This window comes from Ochlerotatus camptorhynchus, unplaced genomic scaffold (genome assembly GCF_037179485.1).
Source record: "Ochlerotatus camptorhynchus isolate MF236.1 unplaced genomic scaffold, CSIRO-AGI_Acam_v1.1 ptg000010l, whole genome shotgun sequence".
Taxonomy (NCBI): Eukaryota; Metazoa; Arthropoda; class Insecta; order Diptera; family Culicidae; genus Ochlerotatus; species Ochlerotatus camptorhynchus.
In genome coordinates this window covers 2,705,002-2,729,121 of record NW_027040502.1, presented here as the reverse complement: position 1 = coordinate 2,729,121, position 24,120 = coordinate 2,705,002, and the positions used below count along the sequence as shown (strand labels likewise).

General features: G+C 39.9%; 2 protein-coding genes across 2 annotated transcripts in view; one reads left to right on the top strand and one right to left on the bottom strand.

Annotated features, from left to right (window-relative positions):
- Positions 1-1,912: 1,912 nt before the first annotated feature.
- On the bottom strand, positions 1,913-23,785 carry LOC135699369 (uncharacterized). Its single transcript, XM_065219612.1, has 3 exons — positions 23,774-23,785; positions 12,993-14,026; positions 1,913-2,012 (listed from the first exon to the last, which is right to left on the bottom strand). The coding sequence occupies exons 1-3, from the start codon at positions 23,783-23,785 to the stop codon at positions 1,913-1,915; spliced, it is 1,146 nt and encodes a 381-aa protein (XP_065075684.1).
- Positions 6,561-24,120, top strand: part of LOC135700028 (carbonic anhydrase 2-like) — a 30,660-nt gene continuing 13,100 nt past the window's right edge. The window contains exon 1 of the mRNA XM_065220420.1: positions 6,561-6,861. The gene's annotated coding sequence lies outside the window, so the exon portion shown is untranslated. The remainder of the gene's footprint in view (positions 6,862-24,120) is intronic.

Here is a 24,120-nt window from a genome sequence, read left to right as displayed (position 1 = left end):
AGTTCAGCGTTGGGTATTGAGTTATGCATCAATGATTTTAACCTACACGTGTTTGAACTTGCAAATTATTTAAATTATTAAGCTTAATCTGGAGATGTATTTAATGGGTTTGTTCTTAATTTGTTTGTTATTCAGTGTACCTACATTGATATGTACATTCATTGCAATATTGATACTCATATGTTGATAGTTGCAAATATTATAATGCAAGCTAATAATATTGGTATATTCCTTGCCCTTTATTATATACAATATGGACTAAAATATTCGCAATACCTATCGGTATAACTTTCAATAAAACTAGATTAAATGATAAAATTCTGACTACGGTTCCAACTTTGTACCTACCCACCCCACCCTCTTTTCAGAACATAGAACGTGACTTCACAACAGATGTTTGAAATTCCCGCGTGCACATCGCTGAACGCTGCTGCAGATGACTATTTTGTGCTTGACGTTTTGGCGATAGCAAAGAGCGATAGGGTTTATTTAATTATCTAGGTGTGATTTTTTTCACGAACAACTTGTATTGAAGTTGTGGTTCAAAATGAATTCATTCAATCTTTGTCGGATGGAATTGTTCAAAGTGTGGGCGGAGAAGATTCACGGAAATATTATCGAAGATAGTCAGGTAAGGAGTAATTAAAACATATTTTTTTCAATATTGGCATACTCAAAATATCAAAGTTCAGAATATACAGTTGATGAACAAACCCATTGATTATATTTCAAGATAATGCATTTTTTATATAGTTGTAAATTTTATCATGAGTAAGTAGCACACTCGTAGCACACATTGGTTTATAACTTGTACTAAATATATATAAACGAGATTTGACTAGGTACCCCTCGGTACCCAACGCTCAAACTTTCAGGAGTACTATTTTATAAGGTGATCTTCCAAATAAAATCAGTTTTCGACTACATCAGGGCCCGCCAACCCTATTTTCGAGCCATTGAATATGACGTCACAAAAACGCATGATGGGGTACATATAACATTGACTATTTCGACTCGAGATTTGACTAGATGACCCTGGAAACCCAGCACTGAACTTTTCAGGAGCACTATTTTATAATGTAATCTTCGAAATTCAATCGGTTTTAATCCCTGCCAGGGGCCGCCTCCCATCTTTTCGGGCCGTTCAATATGGCGTCACAAAACCGTCCGATGGGCTGTATATAATATTGACATTTTCGAATCGAGATTTGACTAGGTACCCCTCAGTACCCAACGCTGAAATTTTCAGAAGTACTATTTTATAAGGTAATCTTCAAAATACAACCAGTTTTAGACCCCGCCAGGGCCCGCCCACCCTCTTTTTGAGCCGTTGAATATGACGTCACAAAAACGCTTGATGGGCTGTATATCACATAGATGTCAATGAAAAGCATTGGTGTATTCAGCAAAGTTGTATGTTTTAATGATGCCAACAATTTTTTAGAACATGATAAATTGATCAAATTTAAAAAAAAAGCACTAATTAACTCAAAAAACCAATATTAAGGTAGTCTTAAGAGAAAATCTATTATAGCTCTACAGAGTTATGATGTAGAAATTTGGTGTCTTTAGCAAATGTTCATAAAATCAACTGTTCTGCAACTTTGTGGAAGACATGGAACCATTATCTCGTAACTGGGAAAAGTTAGAATTTGGATGTGTAATACTAGCTTAAATATTATTCAGGTGTGTATTTCAAAAGATGCGAGATATAATTTTGAGCAACTTCTCCCAAGACAGCCAGTCTCTAAAACGTCGAAAAAGGGTAGAAAATATTTTTGACCGTCTTTATTCATATTCGTGCCACTGTGCGACGGCCGTACTGGTGAGGTTGACAACCGGACCTTAACATTGGTCGGGAGTGTGCCAATGGATTCTGGGAAGTCACTGTATACCCTCCAACAGAGCAGCCCTAAGCTTCGGTTAGTAACGACATTGTTGGGTTAGTAGCAAAGTACTGAGAGGCGACGATGCTGTTGTAGTTTTGCGTCGGAATGTTTGTAGTGCTGATGCTGTTGTTGGGAATGTGGAATTGTAGCTAGACATATGCGTGCATCCATATTTTATGGAAACGACTTCTGGAACACTTTTAACTACTAAGCTATCATGAAATGGCTTACTACTAGAGGAACATGCGACCGCATTATCGTCACATACCGAGTATTGGAATATTAGTGACCATTGTCTCTGGTAAGTGATTGCGACTGGGTATGAGAGAAAAGTCGGCAATCGAAGGCGGAGCACTACGGTTTGCATCCATCGTGACGAAAGAGTTGATACCGGCATTGAATCTAGTCAGCAACGTAGAACTTACAAGAGCTTTCTTTTGGAACGCAAAATCTCGATTACTTTTTCGAAGGGACATATCAGCTTTTGTAAACAATGCATTTGATCGTTGGATTGGCGTAACTTCCGATTTGAGATGAAGTGTCAAATAGCCTACAAATACCACATCTATGACACAAACGTCATTCCCATATACTTTGCGTGAAGCCGAAAAAACCTGGTTCTCTGGTTCGATCGAACCAGAGAACCAGGATTTTTCGGCTTCACGCAAAGTATATGGGAATGACGTTTGTGTCATAGATGTGACAAATACCCAGATCTTAGGGTATTTGACACTTTTTGTGAAACCCGATGGCCGCCATATTGGATTCCAAAATGGCATCGTATATCAATTTTCGGCATTCACACGTTATCTCCTTTCCGAAAATACCCATATTGTAGGGTATTTGACACTTTCTGAACCCTGATGGCGGATATCGATTTGGCATCTACGCGTTGGTCCCGTTCCGAAAATAACCATATCTAGGGTATTTGACACTTCATAAAACCAATAGTCACTATCTTGAATTCCAAAATGGCGTCGGATATCATTTTTCATCTTCCGAAAAACACGCGCACATTCGCACCCGATGTAAAAACATAATGTTTTTGTTGAACTCGTACATGCTCTTGCTTGTGTTGTTATGTTCATTTCAAACATGCTGTTCAATACACACACATGAACGTTTTGTTGAAGCCACGTGTTCTTTTTCATATGTGCAAACACGGTGTTTGAACACGATGTTTGTTTTCTTCGGATTGCTTTTGTTGGACGGATTACCGTGCCGGACCATTTTCCGCGTTGTTCATAATGATTGTGAACTCAAGTGTTTAAAAAGCATCAACATATTATGAGATATTTTCAAAATGATCCGTGTACTTACAGCTCTAATGCACGGGAAGTAATATTTAAAGTGGTAACAATTCAAAAATATTGTTGAAACATAAACAAAAATAATTTGATGCGCAGAAGTAGAAACAGTGTGGAATTTGGTGCTTACATGGTAATCTTTCCTCCTCTTGTGTCGTGTTCGAGATAGGCGTATATATCAATGTTTTCATCTGGAAATCTTCTTCCATGGACCTCTTCGACGTTTATAACACGCACACTTGCGTAGTCCCATGTTCAAGTGCAAAGTTTGTTATCCTCACTTTCGCTACAGCCAAAAATGATGGTTTGTTATTGTTATCCTCACTTTCGGACTATCAATTCTCGTGCGCGTAGAATGGACTATGGTAGAATACTTTCCTGATTAAAACATATCAAGACCAACAATTGAAATGGCCTTAACTCCATCTTGTAAACAAACCATGTAAGGCCATTTTCTCGCGAACCGAAACCTTCATTCGCAAACCTAAACCACAATCGGGTAGAGGAGAATTTCCCCTAACTGTTCATTATGTTGGTTTACCTTTGCGGACTTCGGTTCGCGAGAAAATCAGGCATAACATTTGATAACGGCACAAAAGCATTTGTAAACAAACTTTCTAAGGCCCTTTTACACGCGAACCAAGGTACGCCCATGCAAACCAATACCACTTTCGGAAAGGTGATAGTTGCCCCTATCCGATGATGTTGTTGGTTTGCGTGGGCGTACTTTGGTTCACGTGTAAAGGGCCTTAGAAAGTTTGTTTACAAATGCTTTTGTGTCGTTATCAAATCTCGATGAACATTTCAAATGGTCCTATCTGCTTTGATCGATTCTCTTCATCGACTTTCTCTTTTCATAACCGCTGCTATGCAAACAGATTTCGCGCAAATTCTACCACATAGTTTGATAAAAAAGGTTCTTATCTAGCGTCCAAAATGTCAAATACAACAGGGAAAGGTTTTGCAGCTGAGTTATTGTCGAAAGAGAAAGTCGATGAAGAGAATCGATCAATGCAGATAGGACCCTTTGAAATGTTTATCTAGAAATGTTATGCCTGAAATGGCCTTACAAGGTTTGTTTACAAAATGGAGTTAAGGCCATTTCAATTGTTGATCTTGATATGACTGACGCAATCGCACTAATGGCGGTAAGCTCCAACTCGGATTAACTTTTAATACCGTCCCTGTTTGTATGATCTGAAAAATGTTTGCTCAGAGTTATGTTGATTAACTCTGATGTCAACATCAAACCAGCCGGACATTCTTGATCGGGATTTAATCCTAGGATAATACCGGTTGGAGCTTACCACCATAAGTCTTTAACTTTATCTATTATTTTCGCGTAACATTTGAAAAGGGCCTATCCGCGTTGATCGATTCTCTTCATCGATCTTTTTGGTTTACTACGGCAACATAAACGAATTTCTCGCTAAGCTCGCAGCATAGTTCGACAGATGATAATGTTAGCTTGCGCGTGAAACATTACACTCAATTGGAAATTCATTTGCAGTCGGGTTATTCGCGAAAGAGAAAATCGATGAAGAGAATCGATCAACAATGATGGGCCCTTTTCTCGTGTTGCGCGAGATTTGTTATTTACAGGCACTGGGAGTATGATGAAAAATACTGTAAATTGGAAAGTAGGAAAAGATCGCTCATTCGCCTTGACATTGCACTTGATCATCGTTTAATTCACTACTTTTTCTTTAGTGAATGTTGGTAAAAAAATCCACATGTTCTCTATATATTTTGTACCAACGTAATAAATGTATTCAGCCAAACACATATTTGTGAACTCAAAAGCGCAAGGCATGCTTGTTCACCAAGAAATCAAAATTAAGGCTTGGAAATCAATCATAATTTTGTCAAAAAAAAACCCTTTGCAACACGCTGCACTTTTGTTGTTTGAGACGTTGAAAACACAATGTTCAAACGTCATGTACAAACATTGGACGCGCCCATGTGTGATACATGTTCGAACACAAGGTTCAAAAGATTCTGTGTGAGTGCAAACATGAAAAGCAGCAACACAGCGAAAACACGTTCATCTCGAACACTACGTTGTATGTTCAATACCGAAGACTGTTTTTCAGCATCTACGCGGCATCACCCGATGGCTGCCATTTTGGATTAAAAAATGACGTCGAATATCGATTTTCGGCACCTTCGCGTCGTCGTCGTTCCGAAAATACCCGTAGTGTAGGGTATTTGAGACTTTCCCTGACCCCGATGGCTGCCATCTTGAACTCCAGAATGGTCTCGGTAATTTAATTTTCGTTTAATATAAAATAATATATTGTTACTACATATAATCCGGATGCTATCCGTATCGTCAACCGATATTGTGCGGATACTATCCGGATACTATATTTTAATGCCTGCGTCGTCAGGTCGTGACAAGTCGAATGAGCCCCGAATTGAAGTGAAAATGAAAAAAACGAAGGAAGCAGTTTTCGACTCATTCATTGCGTCAATTGAAACAAGTCTTTGCTTCAAATGAAATGAACTGACGCACTTGACGAAAAAATCAAGTGATAGTCCAGTCATGTTTGAAAAGAGGAATGTTCATCGTGACTCGATAACAAGAAACACGATGACTTACATGAAAATGATATTGCTCGAAATGAAGCGATTCTGCGGAGAGTTCATTTTCTTTTCTTTGTTTCGAAAATGCAGAACCCTGCTGGCGACATCGCTCTGATGAGACAACGAAACCCTACCCCCAAGTTCCTCCCCTTTTCCTATCCTTCGACAATGTACCCCTCTAACCTCGGGTAAACCGCGAGTATTCGGCCCAACTCCTACTAGACATAGAATTAAGTGAATTTTGTTACAAAGAACAATGAATTATCGGCTCCGTAAAGCTAACGCGATTGAGCCTTACAAATAAGTGGACCTAATGTCCATTACACCTAACGTACTTATGCCTAACAGGGTATATCCCAAGGGAACAACACCATTCTGTCGAATAAAACTGCAAATACAATCATTCTTATTGAAACTAGCAACATTCAGTGCAAACATCCTTGGAAGAAGAGAGTGAATTGGGGAGGGCTTAAATGCAATCATATAAGCGTGTTTATACTTTTGATAAACGAAGCCAACTCATTTTATGTGCCTTTTCCGCTTTTCCCCTTCATATTCCAGAATTACCACCCAGACCGTAAGTACGAAAAAGAAGGAAAAAGGGCATTTACCGGCCGGCTTGTCCCATCGCAGTGGATGATGACGTTTCTTCGATTCCAGAGTAAGAAACTATTTACACAATACCCAATGCAGCCGGCAGTAGACTGCTAAATGTATAATGTTACTATAAAACGAGCCACGCGTGCTCCTAACGATCACACTTGTTGTTAGACGCTCATCAGCGCGCGCGCGCCAGCAGGTTCCCTCCGAAATTTCCTAATTCTAGCAGGTATAATTAACCGAACAGGTCAACCGGTAACCGGAGAAGAACCAGTGACCGTCCGCTCGTCCGAAATCGGTTAACCTGAACCTTAACCGCCAACGCCAACGGAGAGCGTGTGAAACCAAAAGTGAACCGAGGTAACCATATAGTGCCGCGGAGTCAGTGTTAATAGTGGAAGCGAAGCCGGAGGCTCAAATCTTGGAGCATTTCATTCAGTAGTGGTTGATCTGCCGGGAAGTGAGAAGCGCGGAAAGAGGTTAGTATTGGTTTGTGGCGCTGGGGGGGACAGCGGGATTGTTTGTCAATACGCGATGAGTAAAGTGATTTTCCCGTCTACTGCGTGAATGAATGAAGTGCACTGCGACTGGAATTGGATTAGTGGCGGCTGAGTGAACGAATGGTGTGATTACTATTTCCGATAGTGTTTATGTTCCTGGAGACATTGACTCTGGGAAAGGCAAATGGTAGTTTTTCTAGCAGTGAGAAAGTGGTGATGAGGTGGAATTGCCCTTAGGTCTATTTCCCATGCGTGAGTAATGGCTCCTATAGTGAAAATTAAGTGATTAGACCTCAACGTAGTGTTGTTAATGGTGGGCTTGGCGCAATCGACCATGGCGAGTTTGGTTTCGTCCGGACCTGAGAAGTTGCTCTCAAACCAGTCATGCGCGTAGATCATGACCAATCGCACAATTTTCCAACTGAACTGAGTTCCATTGGCTCGTGGATCGAGATATGTTGACAGATATCGCGCGGTGTGATGTCTTTTTCTCGAAACCCTAAAATTACATTTCTCACCGTACCGCCGTTGCTCAACGAAGACGTTAAGTAATTGCATTTTTAATTCTGTAGACAATTATCGCGTCACTTTTCAAATAGACCAATCTACATTGATCGATTCTCTTCATCGATTCTCTCTTTCGTCTGTTAAAAGAAACTATTATTAAGCATTTTGGACGATAAGAACACAGCGGAACATGTTTATGTAGCCGAGTTATTAACGAAAGAGAGAGTCGGTGATGAGAATCGATAAATGTAGATTGGTCTATTTGAAAAGTGACGCGATAATTCCTCGTTTTACTGTGCTTTTCTGTTGCCCCTGAAATAATGAAGAACTTAGTTGAATTACCTTAGAAAAAAAATCGCACAAGTTCCACGAGACGAGACAGCAGAAATCAGCTCAAGACCTTGCCCGGACCACACGGTTTGCTGAATTGGTTGGAGACGCTAGATGGATTTATGATGACTACTAGGTACCTATATTCAAATGTTCACACTTATGTTCACTGATCGTAACAACAATCGTCGATCAGTGCTGTTCGTGGTAATTAGAGTGCCTTCAGCTAATGTGCGTCAAGTTTGCCATTTTGGCGCTTATTTTCCCCTCTCGTTCTTTGTAGCAGGTGAATGCTTGTATGATTGGCTAGTTTATGCAGCCATTCATTGAAATCACCATCACCGGAGGGCAGATTTTTATTTCTATTACCGTAATGGTGTACATTTTGGACGGGTTACTCAATTTGTTCTCAAAAGTTATTTTGCATCAAATAACTGCTCTGTATTATGATGTACTGCCCGGCATAGGAATTGGAACGGTACACTTGCTTATGTTTTGGATATACACTCCAACCACCACAGGTCGACCTTGACGGCTCTATAGATAAATGATTCGATCATACGTAAATTGGCAAATACTTAGGCCTACCGGGTGAAATGGAAGACAATAGCCTTTTAGGCGATTCGTCGATGTGATGTCAGATCGGACAGCGCTGACTGTGCCCTTCGCTTCTGACCGCAATACCAAGCAATGATTTCTGTAGCGTGTGTGGGGACGTCCCAATATGGCAAAATAACGATATTTGATTCGGTACAATTATCGAATCTAGATATCGGAACCATCGATATATTGAATTTGATATATATGATATATATGATATGATATATATAGGTCATCCCTTATTTTTTGTAAGATGGTAAATTTTATGGATTCAAACTCCGTTCGTTGATGTTTAGACCATAACGTTGATCCAACGGACCTGAAGGATAGGTAGTAAGTGGCAAGCTCGCAACCGTATCGTGCCTTCCATTGGTATCACTAACAGTTTGGCAAATGTAAGTTTGATAACGCTCCATTTTGTTATTGAATCATGAAATATTAGAAAACTATATCATTAGCACTCCAAATACCAGGTTCACGAATCTCGCGGTCCACAATGTTCAACCAGCTGGATCTCGGTGGTTTCGCAACCAATTTTCAAAATTCTTACCCATCTTATCTAGTTGAAACTAGATGGTGGCGGTGGTGTAGAAACTGTTTTAGCCTCGGCGGTGGCGACATCGCGACGTGACGCCGTTGACTTTGGCCGGCGGCGGTGCCAACGTTCATCGGCGTGTCTCTTTTTCTTGGCCGTAAAAATATCAATCCTCTGGCACGGCCATTGGTTCTTGAAGCTGCCGTCAGTGATAGCGGTGGCGTTGATGCTGAAATGATTTTAAGTTTCGGTCATACGTTACCATCATCATGGCTTAGCGATGAGTTTCACCCATTCGAGTATGACCAACCAATAGGACGGTCATTGATTCATGAAGCCACCGTGAACTCACTTTCATGCACTTCTTTCTTATAATTTCATAGCGCGATAGACACCCAACGGAAAACACTAATCCGGGGGGGAAGACGGCTTTCATTTGAGTACCTCTCAAATTCTCTTTTACTCAGAGTTGCTCAGAGCTAATCTGGTTTGCTCTGGGATCTGATCTAATTTGCGACGAAAACAGATTTAGTTTGGCCTATAGACATTGAAATCTGACCATGTAAATGTTAGTTCGGATGCAATATTTGAGGTTCATGGAATCCCTCCACTTCGCGTTTTCACTGGCACTGGCCATCCAGAAGTCATACAGGTGGGTAAATATAATGAAATGCTTGCCTCTCTGCAGCAGACATGTATATTAATTTTGAACTTTGTTCATTAAGTAGATCACCAGATGTGTGCCCGTGAAATTGCGATGTGGTTAAACCAAATTGTGTAGAAAATGGATTCCGTCATAAGTGTCCTTTAATAATGGAAATGATCTCGTTTTCTACCAGTTTTTCCCTTGTTCCTCCCACTCAACCCTTGTGCCATCCATGACTACTGTCCGGACTTAACTCTTCTATTATCAACTCTGCTGGCAATCATATCCTCAAGTTGAGGACCTCAACCATAACATAACGCTGAAAGAATGAAAATCCCCCTGCGACTCCTTTGCTGTTGTTGGTGTGCAGATTAGTCCTGGACACGGGCATTGACCCTCCCGCTACAGGAGGACGATGAATGGGCATGTGCCACCTGGGAAGAAGGACCAAGCAATGGGTGCAACTTGCAATTAATTGGTAGGGTCGTGATTGGACTGCTGTTGGTGAGAACTTAGGATTTACAATCAGAAACTGTTCCGTTGCATTTGTCATAGAGGTTTTTGGCTATTTTCTTAAATCACGGGCGATGGCTTTTTGGAGGACACTTTTCGTTTTGCAGTGGTAATGAAATTGTACAGGATATTGCCACCTTAATACTACTGAGCATCAAGATGCTTAGAGTAAGCGAATAGATAGATATTCCCTTCCAGCAACCAGCTCCGATGAGGACATGTACTTGAGGATAAGTCCTGCGAGTTCAAACTCCGATAAATGTGATTGCTTGGGCTGCGCTGTCAAAAAAATCGAGATAATACAACCGTTCAACAGAGAGCAAGAGAGTTCCTCAGAGTTACTCTGGATTGCTCTGAGTTTCTCACTGTCTTCCCCCTCGCACTAATCACTTGATAAATTTTTATCAATACCACAACGTTACCATGGCCGTTTAAACAAACGCATAAACGGAGCTGAAACTCATAATCTTTACATCAGCTGTCAATAACTGACGTATAATCGAACCAAAGAGCCAAAAAATCGGTTTCAAGCAAAGTGTTCTTGGATGACTTTTGTGCCACCGGAGAGAAAAATATCAGAGGTGGGATGTGCTGTCAAATCGGCCTACTGATCATCCATCAATGAGATGTTAATAGGTAGGCTCTAGGGGCATCCCACTCTAAACTTTATATATCTCGCGTTATACTCAGAAAGTTCTTACAAATACCTAAGATACCTGGAAATACATAAAAATACTTAACCTATTCTTCGGATTAGGTTGTTACCACCGTTGCTAAACACATTTTAGTTATTTATTTATCGGATGTCGTCAAGGATTTTGTGTGAATATTTGAAAACTGCAGTGTTAATATTTTAAGCTTTAACAGCTATTTTAAATATTTCTTTTTGTTTTGTAGGCATCAAGATATGGTCTTCGAATAAGAGAAAATCATTGCAAAAATGATTCACCTATAAATTAAAGTGGAGAAGAATCGTCAACGGTGGAAAAAAAACAGCTGATTATTTCTCCAATTTAAAAACGAATTGCATCATTTTCGCATTATACCTGCACTATTAAATATGTCACACTTTGATGCACATTTAGCATGATCCGTTCGAAATGTTACACGAATAAGTCAGTTTTACAATCATGGAATCTTTGCCTTCGTTATTCGTTTGGTTTTATCGATCGTTGCGTTATAAGATTAGGTACTTTTAGACCGTTATGATTTGGCCATGTAACACTAACTTAAGACTCTTAGGACTATCGAAGAAGTTGTGAAGGTTTTCCACACCATTCGCATTGTACTTTGTCGAGCTTGTAGCATCTGGAGAGTCGTATCAACCGGTGGAAACTAACGATTTAAAATTGGCTCACTACTTGATTCGATTAACGTATCCCATTCTAGTCAAAATTCTAGTACTACACTATGTTTGTTTTGATTCGCTATGAAAGTTTGACAGATAAAATGAGGGGTTCGTGGATTTTCCTATGTTTCGAGGGGTGCATCGATTAGCTTGGGACCGAAGATAGTACAAGAGCTGAGCCAAAAAGTTGAGCACGTTTCTTCAGGACCTACTAGTCTTAGAGTTACCTCCATGGTCGTATCTTGTAGCTTCCCATCGAATGTGTTTATTCTGCCGTAAAGTGCCATAATTCTGCGTTGGCCTAATTCCGGGCTGTTTTGAAAATTTCTAAAATAATTAGAAATTGTATATAATATGAATGTAATTGAACATGATGGCAGGTATTAACTACTTGTGCATGGTAAAAATATACATTTACATAAAACTGTAAAATACTGCAAAATTTTGACTAAAAACACGGATCTAGGTACTGCGCAGAATTATGGCACTTTGTCGTACATAGTAAACATGTTTTAAATGTGAACTACATTTCCTCTGATTTGGAACCCGTCAATTCTCATCTGTTAAACCATTTTTAGAGCTGGACATGATTGATAAGCCATATCTGCTATGTGTTGATGTCGAATCAATTTTTTCATTGATTCTATCAGCCAACAGCAACATTTTTTCGTTTACTAGGCTCAGTCAGGTGTGACACTTTGCGGAGCCAAAAATCAGTAATGCTTGAGTTTACATTTTAAACAGCAGTAGTTCTAGGTTAGTATTGGCTACCAATTACTCGTGGCGGGCTCGAGGTTAATGGGTAACAATTTCCATTGGAAGGAGCTAGGTAGGAAACTGGTTTCTGAAGCCTCCTTCAGATGCTACTCTCGGACGGTTGACGAAATCCTGGCTGGGCAGGGGCAAGTAGCACAGAAACAGGAGGATACTAAGACTGGGACACAATGGCTGAAACTTGTTTGGAAAGGAGGGGATGGTCAATCATCACAACTCTAACATCAGACAAACAAAGGAATTTGTAGATCACCTGCATGTAGGGAAGATCACGGGTTCCCAATACATCTCTTACTTCACGGAAGGGTTGTCTACCTCGGGCAAACAGCAGCAATTGTAAAACTTAAATTTAATCAATTTATTTTAACACATGACATGTGAATAAATAAGTATCGATTGTTTGCATGCGAGATGCAAATTGTTTCAGAATACCACTGCATGATCGACGCAACACTTGGTTCAGTTCGTTATCAGTTTGATTGTATCGACTACACACATTCCTACTACCGAGTGGGAGAATCAACCACAGCTTAGCACGAGATTGGAGATGACAGGTGGGTAGGAACTAACGGTCTCCCAGTGTTGGTGAGTTCTTTGCCGTTAATGTTCACGAAAAGTTCACTATTTTGCTATACAGAAATTCAAAACAAAAATTTTTTATCTGCAGATTTGGACAGTTTTTAACCTGTTTCATACGACCGGAAGGTGTATGCTGGTCACAAATGCCGTGCCAAACTGATTTCCTACGCAAGTAATCAATCTTTGATGTGAATTTCGCTAATAAACACGAGGAGCATTTCTTATAGCAAACTTGCCATAACAAAATGGGCATGGTTCATTTAAGTAAACAAACTAACACTTCTTCCGTCTGTGGCACCTCTCTTACTCGCCTGGAGGCAGTAGTTCGTACCATCTTCGTGTAGTTGGAGAATTTGGCTACATAACCGTCGATGAATGAGGATGTTGTGATAGCAGTAGCAAAAACTGTCACAATCTTCCGTCGTTCCGTGTTGCTATGATCAGTAGATCCGCAGTACTGTTCAGGAACAGGCCAATATTCCTTCTCCTTCTGCAACCATTTTGGTCCTCTCCACAAGAGTTTGTTATGGATGAGATCCGATGCTAAGCAACCGCGAGAGATGACGTCAGCTGGGTTTTCCAGACCTGCGATGTGGTTCCAAACACAGTGCTGAGTCGCATGCTGAATCTTGGAAACCCTGTTGGCAACAAACGTAGTCCAAGCAGATGGAGTAGCCTTGAGCCAATTGATGACTGTTGTGGAATCAGTCCAGAAAAACGTGGTGAAGGTGATCTGAAGAGAAGGGGTGATTCGTTGGTACAACTCGGCGGAGAGTAGAGCACCACACAGTTCGAGCCTAGGAGTGCTTTGCTTCTTCAGCGGGGCGATTCTGGACTTGGAAGTCAGAAGAGCAATTTTGATTTGTCCACGGTTGTTGATTGACCTCAAGTAGGCGCAGGTGCCGTATCCAATATCGGAAGCATCCGAGAACAGGTGAAGTTGTGTATCGACCGAGTTCGCGAGAAGAACGAAGCGATCTATTCTCAATTCGTTTAGTGAAGGAAGATTGGAGTGATAGTTGATCCATTGATTTCGTAGACTGGTTAGTTCTCGATCCCATTCCCAAACCGCTCCGTTATTATCCCGGAGAGTCCAGAGTGTTTGCATGAACGCCTTGGCCATTACGACGACTGGACCGACAAGTCCCAACGGATCGAAGAGCTGGGCAATGTAGGACAGCGTTAGACGTTTCGTGAGTACGGCGTTTGGTGGTAGAAGTAGATCGATTTTGTACTTGAGACGATCGGATGCTGGTTCCCAGTGCAAACCGAGCGTTTTGATCGTTTGATCACGATTGAGATCAATGGAATGCTGAAGAGCACGGTTTTCATGCGGGATGCTCTCTAGAACGCCACTACACAGTTATCTCAGGCGATGACTGTTAGACGAAGGAGAGTCGATGTGCCGATAGCTGGAATCGGAAAGTCCTCTGCTAATGTGAAGCACCAATTTCGAGCCGTCATCAAATCCCGACATTCGAATTACTTTACCTGTGTCGATTTGCTTATTCTGTCCAAAGTCACTATTGATCTGCCATCGGTCAACTTGGACATCGATCATTGGAGCATTCCTGCCAATATTGATCTTGCCGATCCTGGCTTTTTCAAAACGAGCACTATCGATATCGTGTTGGGGGCAGAAATATTCTTCGATCTACTCTCCGTTCCAGGACTACATCGATTGTTCAAAGTTTTAAACAAAAACAACCAACCAAGTAGCTTCTTTTACGTGTCGCGTTCTGGAACGATCGAGCTGTATAAGTCTCGCATGAAACGCTTCGATTCAACCGGGATAATCTATTTGCCACTACGGATCAGAGTGATAACGATGGTAGTGTTTTTGCAATCCTAAATCACCAGAACCTTGTCGTTGGTGGTTCCAATTACTAAAACTGGGCAATTTATGTTCAAATGAAAACATCGACTACTAGCAAAATGTTAATTAAATTACTTTATCAGTCTAAATTAACTCCGTTTTCCGATGTATGTTCCCCGAAAAGCGTATTGCAATCAGTGCAATTTTCTACTGCAAAAGGTTCGCTTCATCGTCGTAGTTCGACAGGCAAATACGCAGCGTAACCCTGGTATCCTTGACGTGTATAGGCATATCCAAGATCTTATTCTTCTCCATACTTGCACAGCTTGTGCTAACACTCTTGGTTACATTCTTGGGTCTGCCATGTCAATCAACGGTTCCTTGTTTTCTTGGGAATCTGGAACAGCTCTGTAAAGGAGTGCAAATTCATGATAGCGCACTGGAAAGTCTGCTCAAAACTAGAGAGGTTCTAGAACCTCTCTACTCTAACCCATTAGTAATTCAAATAACACACTATTTTCTACAGTATTAAATATCTAAGGATATTTGAAATACATATACCAATTATTATTATTTTATCACTATTTCATAAGTGACGTTCGTTCTCCCGCAGTTTAAATGGTTGAAAGAATGTGACGTCAAACTCAGTCACCCATTTCAACAGACGGAGAACGAAAGAGACTACAAATTCACTGGGCCTCACCTGCTTACACTCATGGATTTTCCATTTGTGAATTTGGCTCCAAACATCAACAAACCAACGTTGCTTGTTGTCGTTTGGAACCAGTTATGCGAGCTAGGCGATGATTGTTCGTATTAATGTCAAATTTTGGTAACATAAATGAATGTTTGTGTTTGTGACATGTTATACACAAAGCCATTTGAAATTTGTTACCGAAAACACCATCAATCCAGTATCGAAATTATGTTTAAGCGTTTGGATGAATGTTCGATCTTTGTGAAGATATTGTACAAACAATATGACCAACAATCTTAGTTTTGAATTTCTTTGTTCTTTGATGTGTCACATGATGGGTTTCGGTTTGAGACTCTTACCATTTCCCGGGAATATTTGGAACGCGTCCAGGGGTGGCGGATGTGGTCCTGGGCACTGGATATAGCTGCCATGAGTCGATTTGATCATCGGATTCTCATGTGAATTGAGGTGTTGCTTGATGTGCTAATGTTTAAGTCCAGACTTGTTTTACTTGCCCGGGGGAGTCCGGAATATATCTGGTATAATATGGATCTTGGCACTCGAAGCGGCTTGTTTTCAATGTGTTACGTGATATGCGTTACATAATCTGGCCACTTCCATGGGGGTTCCCTGCAGGATGCTGTTATTGAACATGCGTTTGAAGCCAGCATGAAAATGATAAATCTAAGCAACTTGTTAGCACAGGGACATCGACTGATTGAACGGTTGAATTGGCAACCCGGCCGTCTGAACATCACGACACGAGCGGTGAGTCTACGCGAGACAGACTTTCTGTGTCGAAACGTCAGTCTGCAGAAACGAAAAAGAAAGAATTGAACCAGATACACGCGGGTGAAATTTTTACTATAGAACGTTAAATTAGTTAATCCTACTAACATCTAGCTTAAACCTAAATTACTTCGGGTAGTTAAGGTAAATTTGATGGACTTCGTGAAACTTAAATACTTAAATAAGAGTTACTTCTACTTAGGATTATACAGCAAGTGGTTGAATGGTGACCTGAAAGGTCATTCGAGCAAAAATCGCCACTGTAAGGCCGTTCGCAATGCTGAGTTTCAAAACTGTTTTAAACTACTCGACAATTCTATAATTTTAAACTGTCAAAAATAAAACTGCAACACGACCAGCGCAACGCACAGTTCAAAAAGATGTTTTTAATCATCATGTTCCATAAACTTTACTATTCTCTATGAAGTTCTCCATTTTTTTTGTGAAGCTCTTCGAAACATCTTTAAATACATCCAAAGTAATTTTAAACAGAGTTCCATTCGTGTTTCAAACTCGCTCAAAAATAAAACAGAATAGTCGAGCAGTTGCAAATCTGGTGCAAAATAGTGCTCGAATAATGAAACTGCAACTCAGCATTGCAAGAAGTGCGTTTCTGTTCTAGTTTCAAATTGAAACAGTCCTTATAAAATACAACAGCATTGCGAACGGCCTAAGTTTTCTATTCTAACCTAAAAACAACTTGTAAAACTAAACCAAAATCAAATCACAGATTTGAAGCACACACACAAAAATAAATATATAAGCTGTTCGGATATCAGTGCGGGCCTTTAGGCCGGCGCACAATAGATACGTTTTCAGGTTTTTTTGACAGTTAGCCCATGCATTATGTGTCAAAAAACCCGAAAACGTATGCATTGTGCGCCGGCCTTTTCACTTCTCAGCGATTCAACACAACCTGTTAATTTTTCCATTTATTCAGAATAGGATTCTGAACCAAAACGTTAAATCTGATTAAACTAGAACCATAGAGGTAACTCTAAGACTAGAAGGTCCCAAAATAACGTGCCCAACTTTTTGGCTCAGCTCTGGTATTTTCTTCTGTCCCAAGCTAATCGATTCACCCCTCGAAACATAGGAAAATCCACTAACCCCCCATTTTATCTGTCAAACTTTCATAGCGAATCAAAACAAACATTGTGTAGTACTAGAATTTCGACTAGTATGGGGTACGTTAATCGTTTGCTTGGGACTAATAGCATAGAGGTAACTCTAAGACCACTGGGTCCCGAAGAAAATCATTATTATTTTTGGCTCACTCAGTACCAGAACAACGGTCCCAAGCAGTCCCAAGCTATTTCACTCACCCCTGCATGTTCTGCATGAATCCACACACCCCTGATGTTATCTGTCAAACTTTCATAGCGAATCAAAACAAACATAGTGTAGTAATAGAATTTCAACTAGAATAGGGTACGTTAATCGTTTGCTTGGGACCAATAGGCTACTAAAGTGGTGAGCCAATTTAAAATCGTTAGTTTCGTATTGATTGTTGCTAATAGGCTAGTCAAGTAGTGAGCAAATTTAAAATCGGTAGTTTCCACTGGTTGGTTGTAGTATACCCCTGGTTCCCGGAACGCGTTTGATAATTTTCATTATGGTCCTAGGCACTTTTTCCATAGAGGTAACTCTAAGACTAGAAGGTCCCGAAATAACGTGCTCAACTTTTTGGCTCAGCTCTGGTACTCTCTTCGGTCCCAAGCTAATCGATTCACCCCTCGAAACATAGGAAAAACCAATAACCCCTCATTTTATCTGTCAAACTTTCATAGCGAATCAAAACAAACATTGAGTAGTACTAGAATTTTGACTAGAATGGGGTACGTTAATCGCTTGCTTGGGACCAATAGGCTAGTCAAGTAGTGAGCCAATTTAAAATCGTTAGTTTCGTATTGATTGCTGCTTTTTCCGCCAATGAAAGATATTGTTTTTGAATTAAAGCTTAAAGCTTAACATGCTTGTTTTAATTTATAATTCGGTGTAGTTAACGGGAAATTATGGCTTCGGCATCCATTGACTGTTATCGACAACCGAAATTGAAACGTTAATTTCACTGTATTTTCCCATCAAAACTCTTCGCTGAATGTATTAAGCCAATTCCTTACCTTCCTAGCTTCAACCTGATTACATTTTTACGACTGTGCAATCCTGTTATGCCATATTTTTCTTTAAATGAAATATACACACTACAAAATAGGCTGATTTCGAGTTGCCGATAATAGAACAGCTGGTTAACACGCAGTTCAAATGGAAAGTGTGCCGAAGAAAAAGAGATTGCCGACAATAGTCATTCTCACCTGAGAAGTTTGGAGCGTTGTAAAAACATGTTCAACCCGTTTTGATCAATTCTGTCGATTGGAATTGGTAGAACAGCAAGCAGCAGATAAATGTCAACAAACAAACCTGTCATGTATGTGTGTGACGCTGAGAAATCGCTAATAGAAGTTCGGACGCTGCTTAGATTGACGAGAATACGTAAATTCCCCTAAGTGAAACAAATGAATAAAATAATTGATTTTTGTTTCGTGCACACTACGTTGAGCGACGTCACGTATTTGTATACGCAAATGTTTTCATCAGGAAAAGTTTCACTTATAGTGACATATTTTCCCTAGGGGTATCCCACTCTAAACTTTAGTACTAGTATACACTGGAGTCGCTTTTTACGCGGGTGATACGTCCCGCGTAAAAAAAAACCGCGTAAATTCCGGAATCCGCGTAAAAAAAAAACCGCGTAAATTCCGAAATCCGCGTAAAAAAAAACCGAGTAAAAAAAGACCGTGTAAGAAAAAACCGCGTAAAAAGCGATATACCGCGTAAATTCTGAAATCCGCGTAAAAAAAAACCAAAATCCGCGTAAAAAAAAACCGCGTAAATTCCGGAATCCGCGTAAAAAAAACCGCGTAAATTCCGAAATCCGCGTAAAAAAAAAACCGCGTAAATTCCGGAATCCGCGTAAAAAAAAAACCGCGTAAATTCCGAAATCCGCGTAAAAAAAAACCGAGTAAAAAAAGACCGTGTAAGAAAAAACCGCGTAAAAAGCGATATACCGCGTAAATTCTGAAATCCGCGTAAAAAAAAACCAAAATCCGCGTAAAAAAAAACCGCGTAAATTCCGGAATCCGCGTAAAAAAAACCGCGTAAATTCCGAAATCCGCGTAAAAAAAAAACCGTGTAAAAAAAAACCGCGTAAAAAGCGACTCCAGTGTACATTAAATATGTTTAAATCTCTTATAAGTATTCTTAAGTATTTTAAAGTATTTTTAATCTTGTATAATTTCCATCGTAGTTACCGGTTGCTAGTGTTGTTGTTTGTTGTTGTAAGCCCCGTCAATTTTATAGTTTTTGTCACTTATGAAATGAAATTAATTCTTATAATTGCAATAAAATCATGATAATTGGTTTATGTATTTCAATTATGCTTATCTAATAGTGTAAAAAATCGTGTGTTATTCGAATTACTGATGATTTAGAGTAGAGAGGTTCTAGAACCTCTTTAGTTTTGAGCCGACTTTCCAGTGCGCTATCATGAATTTGGACTCCTTAACAGAGCTGTTCCAGATTCTCAAGAAAATAAGGAACCCTTGATTGACATGGGAGACCCAAGAATGTAACCAAAAGTGTTAGCACAAGCTGTGCAAGTATGGAGAAGTATAAGTTCTTGGCTATGCCTATACAGGTCAAGGATACCAGGGTTACGCTGCGCATTTGCCTGTCGAACTACGACGATGAAGCGAACCTTTTACAGTAGGAAATTGTACTGATTGCAATACGCTTTTCGGAGAACATACATACATCTGGTAAAGTAGTTTAATTAGAATTTTGCTAGAAGTCGATGTTTTCATTTGTACATAAATTTTCCAGTTTTATTAATTGTAACTACCAACGACAAGGTGCTTGAGGTGATTGAGGATTTCAAAAACACTAGCATCGTTATCATTCTGATCCGTAGTGGCAAATAGATTATCCCGGTTTAATCGAAGCGTTTCATGCGAGACTTACACCCCTATTCTGTATTTCGTTTCGAACGAAATTCTCATACAAAAAAATATTTTTTTGTATGAGAATTTCGTTCGAAACGAAATACAGAATAGGGGTGTTATACAGCTCGATCGTTCCAGAACGCGACACGTAAAAGAAGTTGATAGGTTGGTTGTTTTTATTTAAAAGTTTGAACAATCGATACTTATTTATTCGCATGTCATGTGTTACAATAAATTTATTAAATTTAAGTTTTACAATCTTTGCTGTTAGCTGATAGAGTCAATTAAAAAAGGGATTCGACATCAACACAGCAGATATGGCTTATCAATCATGTCCAGCTCTAATAATGGTTTAACAGATGAGAATTGACGGTTCCAAATCCGAGGAAACGTAGTTCATATTTACAACATGTTTAATATTTATGGCAAAGTGGCATAATTCTGCGCAGCACTTAATTCCGCGCATTTCGCTAAAATTTTGCGGTATTTTACAGTTTTATCTAAATTTATATTTTTACCATGCACAAGTAGTTAATACCTACCATCATCGCCGGAGATGAACCAGCGTCTGGCTGAAAATCTCCTTAATAAAGACAACTAACCAACCTACTATCATGTTCAATTCAATTCAAATTATATGCAATTTCCAATTATTTTAGAAATTTTCAAACGAGCCCGGAATTAGGCCTGCCCAGAATTATGGTACTTTACGGCAGAATAAACACGTTCGGTGGGAAGCTACAAGATGCGACTGTCCAGATACCACAAGCTCGGCAACAAGTAGAATGCGAATGGTGTGGTTTACCTCCTCAACTTCTTATTCAGATTCGATAGTCCTAAAGGCCCACGCACATTAGATCCGGATCGGACGCGTTGCGGCGAAGTGACAGCTAAATCTATTGTCTAACTGTCAAATTTGCGTCAACGCAACGCAAACGGATCTAATGTGGGTGGTCCTTAAGAGTCATAAGTTAGTGATACATGGCCGAATCATAACTTTCAAAAAGTACATAAAACCTGACTTCTTCCTGTAACATGTCGAACGGATCATGCTAAATGCGCATCAAAGTGTGACATATTTAATAGTGAGGTATAATGTGAAAATGATGCAATTCGTTTCTAAATTGGAGAAATAATCAACGGCTGTTTTTTCCACCGTTGACGATTCTTCCGCCCTTTAATTTATAGGTGAATCATTTTTGCAATGATCTTCTCTTATTCGAAGACTATATCTTGATGCCTACAAAACAAAACGAAACATTTAAAATAGCATAACATATTAACACTGCAGTTTTCAAATATTCACACAAAATCCTTGGCGACATCCGATAAATAAACAACTAAAATGTGTTTAGCAACGGTGGTAACAACCTAATGAAAAATAAAGGTTAAGTATTTTAAAGTATTTCCAGGTATCTTAGGTATTTGTAAGAACTTTCTAGGTATAACGCGAGATATAAAAAGTTTAGAGTGGGATACCCCTAGTATTTTCCTGATGAAAACAAATCACCGCCACAACCGCACTTTAGCAATCTCTATGGTGTTGTTAGTTGTTTATATCTGTGATAGTAAAGATGAAAAATTGACAATACTGCGTGTTTTAAGTGCTGGATACTGCTGTTTGTTCATGGTTGTTTTTATTGTGTTGAGCAGAAATGATGAAGAAACTCCGAATCGAATCCAAATTAAAATAAAAAAAAAACATTCGTCAATCCTGGCATCGTTGGTCAACTCCGTCAAACACCGCGCACCAAGGGGCAAGTCACTCAGCAAGTCAGATTCGGCACAGCTTGGGCACATCCATCGACACAACATTACGTGCTGTTTGACTGTATATCCAGGAACATCCTCTAATTGAACATACCAGAGGAACTCAGACCAGCAGTTCACATATAGATCTAAAGGGTGATACGGTCAAAATTTGGTCAATATCAACTTGACGTATTTCTTTCAATTTTGCATTTAAAAAATCTGAACACCCCTCATTTTGAAGGTGTGTGCGTGTAGAATGTTGCTCCTATTTTGATTTTGGAATTCACTCTTCAGTTGTCAAAATGCCGTCCAAGCAAGAAGAGCAGCGTATCAAAATTTTGCTCGCGCATCGCGAAAATCCGAGCTACTCGCACGCAAAGTTGGCAAAATCGCTAAAAGTTGCCAAATCAACCGTTACAAATGTAATTAAAGTGTTTGGGGAACGTTTGTCGACAGCCAGGAAGTCTGGATCGGGGGGAAATCGAAAACCGGAAGCCGCTGAGACGACAAAGAGAGTTGCCGGTAGTTTCAAGCGAAACCCTAACCTCTCTCTCCGAGATGCCGCAAATAAGCTGGGTGTATCGTCTACAACCGTGCATCGAGCCAAAAAATGAGCCGGACTATCGACTTACAAGAAGGTAGTGACTCCAAATCGCGATGATAAACAAAATACGACGGCCAAAGCGCGATCCCGGAGGCTGTACACGACGATGCTGACGAAGTTTGAATGCGTGGTAATGGACGACGAAACCTACGTCAAAGCCGACTACAAGCAGCTTCCGGGACAGGAGTTTTATACGGCAAAAGGAAGGGGAAAGGTAGCAGATGTTTTCAAGCACATAAAACTGTCAAAGTTCGCAAAGAAATATCTGGTTTGGCAAGCCATCTGTACCTGTGGCTTGAAAAGCAGCATTTTCATAGCTTCCGGGACTGTCAACCAAGAAATTTACGTGAAAGAGTGTTTGAATAAACGTCTGCTGCCTTTCCTGAAGAAACACGGTTGTTCCGTACTGTTTTGGCCGGATTTGGCATCTTGCCATTACGGTAAAAAGGCCATGGAGTGGTACGCCGCCAACAACGTGCAGGTGGTTCCCAAGGACAAGAACCCTCCCAACACGCCAGAGCTCCACTCAATTGAGAAATACTGGGCTATTGTCAAGCGGAACCTAAAGAAGACCAAAAAACTGCTAAGGGCGAGCAGCAGTTCAAGGCAAACTGGCTTTCTGCGGCGAAGAAGGTGGACAAGGTGGCTGTACAAAATCTGATGGCAGGGGTCAAGCGTAAGGCCCGGCAATTCGGATTTGGAAAAGCGGAAGCCTAACTGAATATTTTTCCTGAATTTTATACTAATTGAACTTGAAAAAGAAATTTAATTTGATTTTTTAAATAAACGATTTCACCGATTTACACGCGTTTTCCCTTGACCAAATTTTGACCGTATCACCTTTTAAATACGAAATGTAGCTTCTAGCGTGGGTTCGAGAGAAAGAGGCAGTTAATCAGACCCCATTAGTACCTTTAATTCAAATAATGCTGCAAATCACACAAAACAAACTAAAGAAGTCTATTCATCATCCTCTATAGTCGGTCTCTAACAATGCTCCCCACCGGTTCCAACTCTTTCCGGCCGCTGATAGACCGATGCATTTCACATCACGAAAAGCTAGGTTTCTTGGTCTGTCTTTGAGGGCATTATAAAATACTAAAACACAGGACTTTTATTCAGGCTTGCAATTGCTCATTACAGCTAAAATGCTATTTTTCGGTATTATGAAACAATGGGATACTATAATGATAATTTTCATTTGTAAGATGCAATAAGAGGTGTTTAAGTTTGTATATGACATATTAAAATTTGTCAATTTTGCTTTCAGAAGGTCACAACTAGCGATTTTATAATCGCTGATTGCTCGCTCATCGCGTTGCTCATCGTTACAGCTAATCGCTATTGTGACCCTCTGAAAGCTAAATTGACATGTTTTATGTGTCATACACACACTTTACCTTCTGTTGCATCTTGCAAATAAGAACTATCATTAAAATATCTCATAGCTTCATAAATCCGAAAAATAGCATTTTAGCTGTAATGAGCATTTGCAAGCTTGCTTTTATTACCCTATGAACACGAAACACCAAAATTTCGCACACCCGTAGCTTCCCGCGTTATCCTCAATCCGATTTATCGTGCATAATTATGTTCTCTTTATTATATTGATTTTTAGCCGTAGCCTAGTTCATCACTTATCGTGCCCAATTATTACAAAAAACTATAAGCGTATATTAACGCGTACGTTGACAGTGGAATTTCGTCTGTAGGTCATCATAAAAACCATAATTGGTGGCTGCTCATT